The sequence below is a fragment of the Cotesia glomerata genome, linkage group LG3, assembly GCF_020080835.1.
Source record: "Cotesia glomerata isolate CgM1 linkage group LG3, MPM_Cglom_v2.3, whole genome shotgun sequence".
In the NCBI taxonomy this organism is placed as follows: Eukaryota; Metazoa; Arthropoda; class Insecta; order Hymenoptera; family Braconidae; genus Cotesia; species Cotesia glomerata.
Window position 1 is genome coordinate 7,212,755 of NC_058160.1, and position 14,335 is coordinate 7,227,089.

A 14,335-nucleotide genomic window follows, 5' to 3' on the forward strand; every position below is an offset into this window, starting at 1 on the left:
TAATTGATTTTTTTACTTCGGTAAATTAAAATTATCTTTAAACTCAATTCAAAGTTACTATTTCATTTTAGTAATGAAAATAATAATAATAATTCGACAATTTGTAGCTAATAAATAACGAATTTTTTTTTTTTTTTTTTTTTGTAATTACTAATTATTTGTTAATATATAATAATTAGATCATAAATTAGTATTTTTCTATCATATTATTAATTGTTTAATTGCCTATGATTATCAGTTATTTGTTTAATAAGTCATACCTTCGAAACGAATTGCTAATTTAATTAATAACTAGTGATTATTGAAGCGAACGACCCTGAGTTATGATTATTATCAATATTTTGGAAATATAATCTACTACACAGAAAAAGAAACTTTTTGCACCAAGAAAATTTTAAGGAGCACAAAAGTTATTTCGGAGCAAAAAGAAATTTTCTTGGCTCAAGAAAATTTACCCTCCAGTCAAGAATTTTTTTTTTCAGTGTACTTAACAACTGTATATTTAAAATACATAAAAGCTGAATTTTTTCCTCATAGATTAAAAAGTATCGTGTTATAAAAATACACTAAAAATTAAAAAATATCAATATCTCCTCGAATAGCTTTTGAAACATATCTTCATGCGCACATTACATGATTACTGACGCGCATGCTTTAAAAAAATTAAACTTCCCGCTAATTATGATTTTACAAAAAATTTTTGAAATATAAATCACCACATATATATCCATAAATTTAAACTTGAGCGCATGTGCACAAAAAACCGCGAACTTCCATCGCTATATTATTATCTAATAGTGTTATCGCTCGTGGAAAGTGGAAGGGATTTTTCTGTGACACGCTTGTGGCTAACATATTATATTTTAGTAGAGCAGAGCGCACCGCGATGTGTTGCAGTGTCGTCTGCATTACACCATTCGCTTGTTGTAACATTATAGTTGTACAGTTTATTATTCTCTTGCCGTTTTACTTGAAAGTTAAAGCCGCCCTGCCGCCTGGAGCTGGTTCGTAACAGTAATTGTTTATAAAAAAAAATTTATTTTTAATACGAAAATACAGAATAAAGTTTTTCTTTATCACTAAAATTTTTTATTAACAAGGGTAGCTTCTTTGTGAGCTACCTGTCTGTTGTTCGTAGGTTTATATAGGGTCGATGCCATCGGAATATTTTATTATTTATGTAACTTCCAGGTGTATGAACTTTTCTGATTGTATTTCACAGAAATTCTATTAATTTTTTTTTATTAGATGTCTTTTATAAAATTATTTCTTATTTAAATTACAAATATTTATTTACTTTCTTGTATTTGTATCATCTTCATTGATACAAACAGGTGGTTTTTTCAAGTTATTACAATTTAGTTTTATTAAATTTCTATTAACTTATTGAAAAGTTTATTATATTTTTATTAACACAATTTGTTCAATTATTTCTGTTCTTATCGTCATTGAACAGTTTATTTTTACTATAAATTACATTCGTTGTACAGAGCTTTAATATTTAATTATAACGTATGTCATTTAATGAGCCAGCATTGATTTATAAATTAAAGTGTTAGAATTTCTATATATTACACAGTAATGAAAGTTCCAAGAGAATAAACGTGTGCAGGTGTTCCGGTAAATCGATATTATTGCCTTCTTTACCACGCGCTTGTACTTATTCTAGTCAACACTTGGACGTCATTATTTAATAAATCATCACACAGATAAATTCATTACTTTTAATAATTATTTTAATTTATTTCTTCTCGTTTTTTTCAACTATAGATCATTTTCATTTTTCAGTTTTGTATAAAGTTTCATCAATTTCTCTATTTTATCAATCCTAAGAAAAATTTTTTATATGTAAATAAAAATTTTAATAATCATATCACAAAATGCAGATAAAAAGTCAAATTTTAATTGACAGGTTACATTTGTATTAATTCACATCAATTTTGAATAAACAAATATTTTACGAATTAATTACTTCAATTAAATAAAACTATTTGTCAAATACATGTATAAAATAATTGAGGCAATTTAGTATAACTAGTTACAATTAATAATTGGTATTGCTATAATTTAATATCAATAATTTCTTGGCGAAATACTAAATATTTAAAAACTAAAATTTTAAAAGAAATTTTATTAAAAAATGATTTTTTTATTTTGTGGTAGATTAAAAAAAGTGTGAAAAAGTCGAACAAAGTTAGTAGCGGCATTCAATTCACCATAGGAACTTGGTTTCCTATCGATTAAACACTCCGATTCTTACCTCTAAAAATATCTACGGTGTATTGGCATTAGCATCAAATACTTGAAAATGTTTTCAAGTTTATTTTATTGTTCATAAATAAATAAATAAATTTAATTTTTTTCATTGTTCGATGCAAGGTGATTTTTCTTTTTGTTGAACTTTCTAGGAAATAGTCTTGATAGTTAATTTGTTTACTATGATATGAGCTAGTTGGATCATATTAAATAATAATAGCGATACGCGTAGGTGCGTTGGCGGAACTAGCTTGCGGGTCCACCATAGGACGGAAGCTACCGGACCGGAAACTTAAGCAGACCGTGGAACAAGGACATTATCATTCTATGAGAAAAACTTGACTTTATGAATATTTATTATTTCTATTGTCATTTGGAATAATTAAAAGCTAATTAACTAGCATAGGTGTTAAGGTCTCGAATATTTTATCTATGTAATTAATTATAAATTTTAAAAATCAGAATTTAGTAATTCGAAACTATCATGCATTTGGAGAAAAATTAATTTACACAATTGCTTCAAAATTGTTGAGTTGTAATGTATCGATAGTTTGTAAATTAAAAAATTTTTTAAATGATTAATTTAGTTAACAAATTTCCATTTCATCGCACAAAAATAGTTTTTATAAAGCATCTGTACAAAAGAATATTGATAATATGAAAAATGTCGATCCAGTTTATTTTTTAATATTAAAAAGTTTATCATAAGCACTAGAAATTTAATAATAAAAAATAACAATTAGATACTGTGGGAAAAAAATTAAGTCAAACCTAATATAATGATAATTAATAATAATTTTTTATTGCGTTAGATGTTCTTTAAGTATTAACAATTTTCTTACATTACATTTTACACCTATATAATACAAATTCAGTTTTAAGATTGATTTTCTTTACAGACTATGCAGACTATATTAAATCACATTTTCTTATTTATTATAATTAAATTTTCTGTTACTTTTACGGACACTGAAAAAAAATTCTTGACTGGAGGGTAAATTTTCCTGGCTCAAGAAAATATTAAGAAAGATTGAAAATTTCTTGAATGAAGTAAAATTTTCTCGAGCCAAAAAAATTTGTTCTTGCTCCAAAATAACTTTTGTTTTCCTTAAAATTTTCTTGGTGCAAGAAGTTTTTTTTCTGTGTATTCTTACACCTCACTCCAAATATTTATTTTTATTTATTTATTTCTTTATTTACCAGGATATAAAAATAGTATATACATACAAAGTATGCACCTATAGAGGTGTTACAAAAACACCTGTACATAGACCTGGAGAAGCAAAACATCAAAAACTTAATATTAAAGCACAAAGTATCATTTTAATGTGAAAATACAAAAGAGCATATTATGAAACAAATGATGTAAACATGAATTAGAGATCAATTGATGCTATCCACTGAAATATTTTTTTTTTTTATTAAGCTTATTTTTTTATATTTAAAGACTTTAATGTCTGTGGTAGTTTATTAAAATACTTAATTGCTATATATTTAGAGTTTTTATGAGAAATATTTTTATTAATCTTTGGTAATTGCAAGGGTTTGACTCTACCTTTACCCTTATAATTATTATATTCTTCTTTATAATAAGAATAATATGAGTTTTTAAAATTAATATTAGCATCAAGATTCTCCTGACTGCAGTTTTTATTTCAGTCACATACTAAAACTTTCATAGCTCGTTAAATATTAATCATAATGCAAATCTCAATATATATTTTAGTAAGCAATTCAACGTTTAATAAAAATTTTTCTCTTACCCAACAATTTCAATAAACTATTAAAAACTAAAATTTGTTTTGCACCTTACCTTCATTAATTTTAATAATTATAGCTGCTAATAAAAATAGAAACAATGAAATGTAAAAATAAAAATTTTTTATTTTTGTACTTTCAATTCATTGCTTTATGTAAAAGAATAATTATTTTTTAATCCTATTTTTTATAGCAATTTATCGATTTAAGAATTATACTTAGGTGTAAATATGCTTTAATTATCGTGTGTATTGTGCCAACATTTTTTTAAGTGACTAAATCGATCGATTGCGTCCATCATTTTCTTCTCGCAAGTGGTTATGCTGAGTAGCGTTCAATATATAAGAGTGAGCGTAGCGTCCAGTTTACTGTGTAGTATGAAAGGAGAGATGTTTAGCACTCCCCTAGACAAGGACGGAATACACATATGATGGTAATGGCACAGTTGCTTTCATGCGACAGTTACCATCAACCCTTTTTTATTGTTTAAATCATGTATCTTTTAATTAAATAGATTTTTGGTTGTAATTAATTCCTTTAATAATCCAATTTTTTATTATAAATTACAAAAAATTAAATAGTAGAAGAATGTTGAAGAAAAGTTATTTGAATTGTTTCTCGCCAAAGCGTAAAATAAATTTATTAATAATAAAAAGTATTGATAAATCAATGTTCATTTTGGAATTTAATTATTAAAAAATACTTACGCTTAGTAATTGTAATTAGCAAAGTGGTTTAATTAAATTTTAATAAGCTTAAGTCGTAAAAATATGTTTATTTCATGAAGTCTGACTTGGTTAAAATATAAAGTTATTTTATCAGTACAAAATGTTATGATTAATTGAATAGTAAATTAAAGGTTACTATTTTAATTATACTTATTTATTTAATACACAAGTGTACTTATTTTGCCATCAACGTTCAACAGAGTAGAAAATACATAAAAATACACAAATAAAACAATCGATTACGGCAACATTTGTGCAAGCTAGTACCATTCAAAGATTTGGCTAAAGTATTTTAATTTTTTTTTATTCCCGTACAATCTTGTTACCTTTGATAGGTCTTTGCTCTTGAGACTGAAGCTACGCAAGCTCATCTATGTAAATTTGACGATGCTTTGTCACGTGATTGCGTGCGTTTACGAAACCTGTCACTAAAGTTACTCTGTAAATTTTGTACGTTTTCAGAGTTTATACTTTCTTATTTTTATTTTACACTCAACAGTCAACATGTAACATTAAATTTATTAAAAGGATGACTTGGCGTAACTCACGAAATTTAACAAGAATAAAAAATTTACCTGTTAATGAATGAATTTAAAGGGGTATTCTCGTCTTGACATCGTAATTCTAGGTATTTTTTCGAGCGTTGTGAGAAAAAATAATTAATATTTTTACTACCCATTTTTATCAATTAATTCTCGATATTTTGACGGTGTAAAAAAGTACAATTATGAAAAAAAATTCAAAAAGATGCTGGCCGACAAAGTAAGGGCTCGTAAAAAGATGGTTAAGTAATCTAAAAAAAAAACTCTTTGAAATTCTTATAAGAGAAAGATGTAATTATCGTACTACATAGAGAAATTGAAAAAAATTTTTTTCTTTGCAAAATAGCAGAGGTGTGAAAAAAATTGTGTTTTTGCCCAATTTTTTTTCAAATTTCGGAATTTTTAAAGTAGTAAAAAAATATTCTAACAATACAGCGATACTGTTCTGTATAGAAAATAAAAGCTCTGTGTCAAATTTCAAGCAAACTTGAGCGTTAGAACCTGAGATCATGTCAACCGTATCGATAAAAGTAGTTTTACGAAAAACGCGCTTAAAGTTCGACTGCCGTCTATTGTTCATTCGTTCTAGGCGAACCGATTTAATTGGCGTGTCGGAAAAATAATTTCAACTCCGAAAATATTTTTTCGAATTTCTGAACAAAAATAACTCCTTAATATTTCTTATTACATAAATGAATCGTTTATTTGAGAAACCCCATAAGTCATATTTTTTTCGAAATCGGGTTAGTTGCATTTTTCGGTTTTTTGAATTTCCCCTCACGTATACCAGCACCAAAAAATATTAAATACGTGTTCAAAACCTAACTAATCGGTCGATTCAAATCTCATTTAGTTGAGAAACCCCATAAGTCAGTGATTTATGGGGTTTTTCAAATAAACATTCAATTTTTTAATTCCAAAAATAAGTTTCTTTTAATTTTTTTTTTTCTTAGTAGAAAAACTTCAGTTCAATGCAAAATACTTAAATTTTAATAATTTTTTCAGTATTAGTTTAAAAAAATTAAATCAAATTATTGTTTTATTGTTTGATGTGATTTCACTGACTTTAATTTTAGAATAATTGATTATCAGATAATTAGAAACTAAATATACTGTTAAATACTTGAATTTTAATGAGTTTTACAATATTCGCTTAATGGATTAAAATTAAAAATATGTTGTTTTATTATATATTGATTCTAATTTCACTGATTGAAATTCTGAAATTAATGATTACAAAATAAAAATACATTATATTTACTGTTGAATACTTTGATTTCAATACTTTTCGCAATTTTAGTTTCATAAAGTTAGAATGTGATAAATTAAAATGTTGTTTATTATTGACTCTCAGTTCACTAATTTGAATTTAAAAATAAATGATTATGTCAACAATTAAATTTTTTCATGCTCAAATTTTTTTTAGAGATGCTCATATTATTATTATTTATCATTGGTTCATGATGTTAAATTAAGGGAGTATTCTACTGTAGAGGCATGAATTTCGCCCGGTTTTAGAAGCGCTGTACGAAGGAAACAAAAAATATTTTTGTAATCAATTTTTTTATCATTTGTTTATTGATGTTTTATTATTACATAAAAAAATTATAAAAAAAAAAAATTAAAATTGACAAAGTTATGAGCAGTCAAAGTGGGGGGTCAAAAAAAAAGAGGGTGTCCTGGCGTGCATTATTCCAACCCTCCTGGTGATCTGAAACATAAAAAACAGACGGATTCTTAATTATTATAGATGCCGCTATCGTATAACCTTTGGATAAGTTAAAAAAAAATTTTTTTTTAAAATGGCGGCAGTTTGAAAAAAAAAATTTTTTTTTTTCATATTTTTTTAACAATTCCGAATTTTTTAAAAATACTAAATGAGAAGTTATAGTTTTGGGCAGGGTTCACGAGATGAAGCGACGTATAGAGAACATCCTCTTCAAATTTTAAGTAAATCAGTTCATTAGAACTCGAGATATCCTTACCGCCAGCTCGAAAAAAGTAGTTCCGAGAAAAACGCGTTCAAAGTTTTGAGACAAGTTTTCGACAATTTTACTTGTAGAATGGTACAGAATACTTACATATTTTTAATCGGCGATTCCTGCTCCATATAAGAATCCTTCCTCTACTTCAAAATGCTCATTCTCCGATGTTCTCTTGTGAAGACGTGCAGTTCTACCCTCCTTTGATGCCTCTGAAGTCCGGAGTTCCGAGCGCTCGATACGCGCTTCGTCCCGTCTCGCTGCAAAAGCATTAGCTTCTGGGCCAATCGTGATTCCCATAACATCTAAGATTTTTAATATAGGTATAAAACCTTCATTAAAAATACTAACTGCGAAGAAAGTGGCAATTTCAACTGTCTTCGGTCCAGCGTGAATGTGCTTCGGAGCAAAAGTCCAAATTAACGAATTCAAAGATTCGTTATTATTTTGGGTTTCAGAACCCAAACATCGTTCCAATAAAGAATCAGCTGATAAACTTTCATAAATTGGTTTTATTACCAATGCCGTCTTCTATTGCCTTCTGATACTTGCACCAACTAGATGAACAATTCATGTGCTGAGGATTTTCGTTAGTTGAAATTTTATGAAAGTAGGTTGCCCACACATCTCTCTTCATGTCTTCAATAGAATCTGGATTTCGACGAATTGCCAAACCATAATATAAAGACAATTCATTGATAAGCATCAATGAGTTTACCAGCGCCTTTGCCACCAATACCTTTATTATCTTTTTTTGCTTTACGTAACCGTGAACCCATGCGTTTTTGAACATGCCCAACACATTCCTTTTTTTCTACTACCGGATTATCATTGTAGGGGTTAATATCAAGAATGCCCTTGAAAGTTTTTGAGTCACCATCTCCGATATATCGGATATATTTGGCATTATGCTTGGTTTCCGACCTCCCAAACATTTCAACAACCGCGTCAACTTCCATTTTTCCGGCGCTTCCTTTATGATTTATAGTGCAGAATTCTTCATGCTCTTTATACCAATCTAGATAAGCTTCGATGTCATCATTTTTTTTGTGTTTTCATACATTACACCCTTGACAAAAACTTGATTTGACTATCGTATCAACAACTTTTTTACTGTACTTGCCGATGAGCGTAGTAACACCAAAGAGAGAATTCCGGTCGGACCGGAACCGATGCCACGTCACTAAAACGGCTATAACTCATAAAATAATAGGAATTTTGAAAAATCCTTTTAATGATATATTTTTGAATATCTAAAGTTTGAAAATATAAAAAAAAAAATTTTCGATTTTTTCAAAATTCTACAGTAGAATACTCCCTTAATGCAAACTTAACGTAGAAAAATGTTTTTTGCTTCTCCTGAAAAATGTAGTATTTTTGAATTATGGGGTTTCTCAAATAAATGATTCAAATTATAAAGCTGTAAAATTGATATTCAAAAGTAGATCCGCTCTGTTCACTAGCAAATAATAATAAACATTAATAACTATTAAAAATTTTAAAATAATTCAATTAATTAATGATCATTTTTTTAATTTTTATTAACAACAATAGAATGTTATTCAAGAGTTTATTCGTTTGAAAAATGTTTTTTTTTCTTTTTTTTTTAGAGGACGAAATTATACTTATTGAGCATCTTCCTGGAAGACGAGTACACCTGCAAGATTTTTTTTGGACTGGTTTAGAAGACGCGCCACCATGGATAGATCCAGAACAAACACTTACGTACTACGAAACTCGTACTGTTCATCATACAGCAACAGTTTACGTCCCAGGAGAGGATGTAGGTCGAGGAAAAGACTCTGGAAGTGGAACTCGCGATCCCGGATGTATCTCTTGCATAGAACCCACTCCGACATTGATTGACCCTGACCAAGAAATTGGTATTTTTATTGGCGAAGATCCAGATCCGAAGTAATTATCTGTTTATTTTATCAAATTTATTGAACATAGTCATCATCATCATCATCATCTTTATGATTATCATGTCATAATATTATTATGTATGCAAATATTACCGTTGAATTAATTTGATTTTTTTTCAGATACTGGCTTTTAACAGTACTTAAAGCTGGTGAAAACGTACCGTCAAGAGTTGAACTCAGGTTAGCTCGTTTATACAGAGCTGCCTTTACGCGTCAACAACAGCGGCACTTGGGACTCTTAACTACGGATCCTCGTCTTCGAAGAGCTACCAACAAAAAACTTACACCACTGGATGATGATAAAATAGTATCAAGAGAATTTACAAACAATGTAATTGAGATAATTAATATAATAGTTTTTAAATAAGCAGACATTTGATAATTTTTTAATTTATTTTAACAAACAAATCGCGGTTCTAAAGGAAAAAGGTGCAGAGCAAAAATTATTGTAAAAAAAATTTAGCAAAATAATTCTACATGAAGAAATTAAAAGATAATTAATGTAAATTTCTTAAAATATTTTTTTCAGTGCTGATTTGTTTGTTTAATAAAACCAAAAGACATTCAGATGTTTGCTAAAATATAAATATTAATTATTAATTTTATGCATTTAAATATTTTTTTAGAGTATGAAAAATGAGTTGAAAAATACTGTAGCAATTGCCAGTTCAACAGTAGTACCAGAATCAATAGTAAATAATAATCTCACTAGTTATATTGAGGTTGAAAAAAAAATGAAAGAGATTAAGATTTTAAATATTTCTCATGAAAATAAATCAACAGTTATAAGTGAGAATTTAGATAAGAAATTAGTAGATAATACAGAATCAAAACTAACTTTAAATAATAATGCAATAGATGTTAAACCAGCAATAACATCTTTAAAAAATGAAACATCAGAGTTATTGATGGAAAAAATAGTCAAAAATCCACAAGCTCTACGATCAAATCCAGACCATTATTATGTGGATTACAATGAAGATAATATAAAGCCAAATACTAATGTTAATATAAATTCAAAGACTGAAATTGAAAGACATGAACAAACTTCACTCAACGATACAAAATCTAACGAAACAAAAGTTGATATTAATGATGAAAAAATAGATATAGTAAATAATCAATCTTCATTATCAACAGTTAAGCAAAATATATCTAGTTTAAATAATAAAACGGAATATTATTCATCAAGTTCAAGATTAAAAACCGCAGGTACAGGAATTGTTCAAGTTAAAATGCAAAACACGAGTGTTCAACAAGATGGATCGACAAAGTTAATTTATTCTGTTCATTTGGGAGGAAAACCTGTGCCTGCGGAAACAGCAGCCAAAGATATGGCGCTCCTTTCTTCTCAAGAAGTTGCTTTAGAGCTTGGTGTGCCAGTTATTATTCAAAGTCAACGTAAGTTTTATTTTTTTTTTCATTTTACTTTAAATTAAAACTAAAGATGTAATATAAATAATATTCAGAGCTTCGTTTGAATACATAAAACTATTTTTTTTTTCTTTTTATATTATATTAGCTTACTTGAAAGAAACTCAACCGCTTGCATTGTCGAGAAAACCAGAAGTTTGGCTGTTGATTAGCACCGCAGGAGCGATTGTTATACTTTTAACTTTAATAATAATTGGTATTATTTTAATTGCGAGGAAAAAAAAAATTCACAGTACTGTTTCTGCTCCTCCAACTCAAAGTATTTTAAAAAAAGAAGCGGGGTATACGACGTCTACACCAGGATTAGACAACACTGGATATACATCAGAGACGGAAGGAAGAGTGAGAACTTTTTTTTTTTTTAATTATGGTAGAAAAGTTTGAAAAATCCAAAAGTGCACGCCTCATAATCTCATTTTTCACAATAAAATTGATTAAAATGAAATATAAAAAGTAAAATAATAAAAAACAGAAAACTCTGCTATGGTTTAGTGGCGTCATAACTCTAAGGTGAGGAAAAAAAATACTGTAATAAAATGTATAGATCGATATACAAACAATCCACAGTTATATGGGTGATTCTCTGTAAGGACGTCTTAAATCTATACAAAATTGTCCGACCAAATTATTTTTGATTTTATTAGAAAAAAAATTAACAAGGGCTACAAAACTATCAGCTTAATTATAATAAATAAACAGCCGATTTAATTTTTGCTTTTTCGATATTTGTGTATCTTTTGCCATATAATATGACAGGGGGCTGTTTGCCAGGGGACTGTTTTTTTTTTATCAAATTGAGAAAAATCAAGCAAACTATTTCAATGCATTCAACTTTTTAAGTTCTCAATGAATGTGTACATTAATTAGAATAATATTAAGACTTATGGATCCAATTTTATAAATAAATTATGAATAAAAATAGATATTAGTACACTTATATTAACTTGTAAGTGCGATATAAATAAAAAAAAAATCAATTTCAGTTTCGAGAAAACTGCTTTTTTTGAAATGTTGAGAGTAGAGCACTACCTCAACGCTTCGCTTATGAGGCGTGCAATTAATTATTGAAATGGTTTTTCAAAATATTCTTTGAATATTTGATATATATATATTTTTTTTTTAAACAATAAGTGGATATTGAGAGAGATATTGAGTCGATATAAAGAGAGATATAATTGCGCTGAAAGATGGATTGAAAGATATCGATTTAAATGAATAAGAATTCTTCGAATATCATGCAAACTATGAAAATGAGTTTAGTGTGCATAATATATCTACATAATACTTTAGTAATGATTTCTCGTGTATTGAACTGTTTATAGACGGATGGTACCAGTCAGAGACGGACACCAGGAAGTTTTTCTCGAACTCCAGGTACCCCTATTACGCCTAACACTATTGACGACGATATACAAGAGTTGTCGAGTGACGAGGACGAGGAAGCTAAAAAACAAATCCAAGGCTCTTGGGATATTCAGGAGTATCCAACGTTACCATCTAAAGACAGGTATTTATTGTAATTTTCAATAAATTTATATTTAGTAATTAATTTTTTATAATTTAAAAATATTTATTATTGATTTAATAGAACTGGAAGAAAACGAATAACAAAAATGAATGCTATTGAAACACTAGACAGTCCTAATTCGATGGAGACAGTAGCTAATGATAATGAAAGGGGTGAATGTCTTGAAAATGGTTATGCTCATCACTTAGAAGAAACAGCTTCACCGCATTCTTATTTATCAATGCCGCCTTGCAAATTATTTCCAAGTATGAGAAGTGTAGAGCCGCTTTCTAGGATATTAGAACCAGTTGTGGTAAATAATTTGTTTTTATTGCTATTAATTTATTTATAAATTTATTCTTAAAAATTAGAAATTAAAAAATTTTTTAATTATACTACTGAATATTTTTATTTGCAATCAATCTATAAGAAATGCATCTTTATTTACTCAGCTTTTTTTATTTTAATTATTAAAATTTAATATTAATGATAAAATTGTTGTATTAGTTTTATTGTTGAATAAAAATAAGAATGCAAAGAATATAAACATGATTGTAATTATTGATATGTGAATTTTAGGTCCGACATTTAGATATGGAGTTTGAAACTCCCGAGATGACGAGACGCGAGAATGGTTTTATTAATAAAAAGTTAGGAGATGAGTCACTAGGACGAACAAGAAGTGCAGTAAAGGATCCAGGAGTTGTTGGTCCGATTGTTTGGGATCTTAGAAGACAACGAGCGGTTGAAGGTTTTTATTTTATGATATTACTTTTCCATTATATAGCTCGGAGCTTTGTTTTTATTACTGTCATATAACCTACCTCAGTGTCTCAAGGATAATATTCTTGAATATTTATTTTTTATGTTCGAATACTGTTGAAGAAAAATAAAATCAAGATATTCTTGTCTGGTCTCTAGTAATAAAAGATAAAATAAAATGAATCTTTTAGACATTCGAGAGCTGGGTTATTGGGTTAGTAAAAAAGAGAATTTTAATGACATCTTGTTCAAAAGATTTGAATTATTCTTGCAGAAAATCTGGATACGGAAATGGACGTAGAACGGCAACTGCCATTGTCGGGTCCCGTAGGACGAGCCAGGAGAAGACTCCACGAGCTTCTCGAGGACTCGTTCAGTCTATTCACCGCAAAGGACATAAAAACCAAAGAAACAAACATTTCAGTATCTTCACATTCAAACGGAATTTCACACGATCGTGTTACGACGTGCTTGGAGTCGAAAGAGAAATGTACTCTCGTCAGGTTGGTTTTAATTATCAAATTTTCTCAATACTCTTCAAGTTTGTTTTCTTTTTTTATCTTTTTTTATAATTTTTATAATTTTTGCACTGAAAAAAAAAATTAACTTGATTCAAGAGAAAAATTCTTGAACCAAAAATATAATTTTGAAGAGGGTAATTGTCTTGAATCAAGACGAAAAATTTTTGAATCAAGTAAAATTTTCTTAAATCAAAAATTTTTCTACTCAAATCAAAAATATTAAGTTTTTCAGAATTATATGCTTGATTCAAGAACATTTTTTTTTTCTGTGTAGTCCGGCCGAAAGTCCAATGGATCAAACGAGAATGCGTCCACGAACTTCTCTACCGCGCGACATTCTCGAAGAATCAATACCGGAAACAGGAAACACAAGCGTACCAACCCGAGGGGCATGGGGATCGAGACCAATGAGTGCGGGGCCGTTTCACCGACCGAATTTACCAGAAGTAAATGTTACTCGCGTACTCGCGGATACTCATCTAGCTCCGGATGATCCGGCTGTTCCACTTATTGCTGCTATTCGAAAAGAACTAGAAAAATTTACGCCAGATAAAATTTAGATTTCCATAAGGTAAAAGACCCCATTAGCACTTTTTCTTTCAATGAAAAAATGTTCTACTTGGAATAAAAATAAAAAATTTTTTTTATCTAAAGTTCTTAAAGATTAGAAATAATATATTCATAATAGAAATTAATGATTTCATTAATTGAATAAGTACCAAAATCAAAGAAAGTGTTAGTAATGGGATCCCGCCACTAATGGGGTCTTTTACCCTATTATTAATTAAGGGTAATTCGAATTATTAACTACAATTTGAGTTTCGTTAACTCATTTTTTTTATATCTCATATTAGTTAATTTTTTATTTGATTATAATTAATTTGAGATTATTTTTATGTTCCTAAAAATTTATTCTATTT

General features: G+C 28.3%; 1 protein-coding gene and 1 non-coding gene across 5 annotated transcripts; both read left to right on the top strand.

The window, feature by feature from the left end:
* The first annotated feature begins 711 nt into the window (after window positions 1-711).
* On the top strand, window positions 712-14,218 carry LOC123261003. Of its 4 annotated transcripts, none has more exons than XR_006508591.1 (11): window positions 712-1,004; window positions 8,877-9,180; window positions 9,312-9,522; window positions 9,818-10,592; window positions 10,714-10,967; window positions 11,948-12,132; window positions 12,214-12,445; window positions 12,712-12,883; window positions 13,150-13,397; window positions 13,690-13,984; window positions 14,194-14,218. XR_006508591.1 is itself a non-coding variant. In XM_044722434.1 (11 exons), exons 1-10 carry the CDS (start codon window positions 887-889, stop codon window positions 13,973-13,975), a joined length of 2,766 nt encoding a protein of 921 aa, XP_044578369.1. In that variant the 5' UTR covers window positions 713-886; the 3' UTR covers window positions 13,976-13,984; window positions 14,194-14,218. The 4 variants fall into 4 exon arrangements, 3 of the variants coding, with proteins under 3 accessions (XP_044578370.1, XP_044578369.1, XP_044578368.1); XM_044722434.1 differs by having other exon boundaries at window positions 713-1,004; window positions 13,169-13,397; XM_044722435.1 differs by lacking the exon at window positions 14,194-14,218 and having other exon boundaries at window positions 13,690-13,994.
* Window positions 4,385-4,495, top strand: LOC123262329. The gene has a single exon (XR_006508919.1). It is a non-coding gene; the product is annotated as a U6atac minor spliceosomal RNA (small nuclear RNA).
* Window positions 14,219-14,335: the final 117 nt, after the last annotated feature.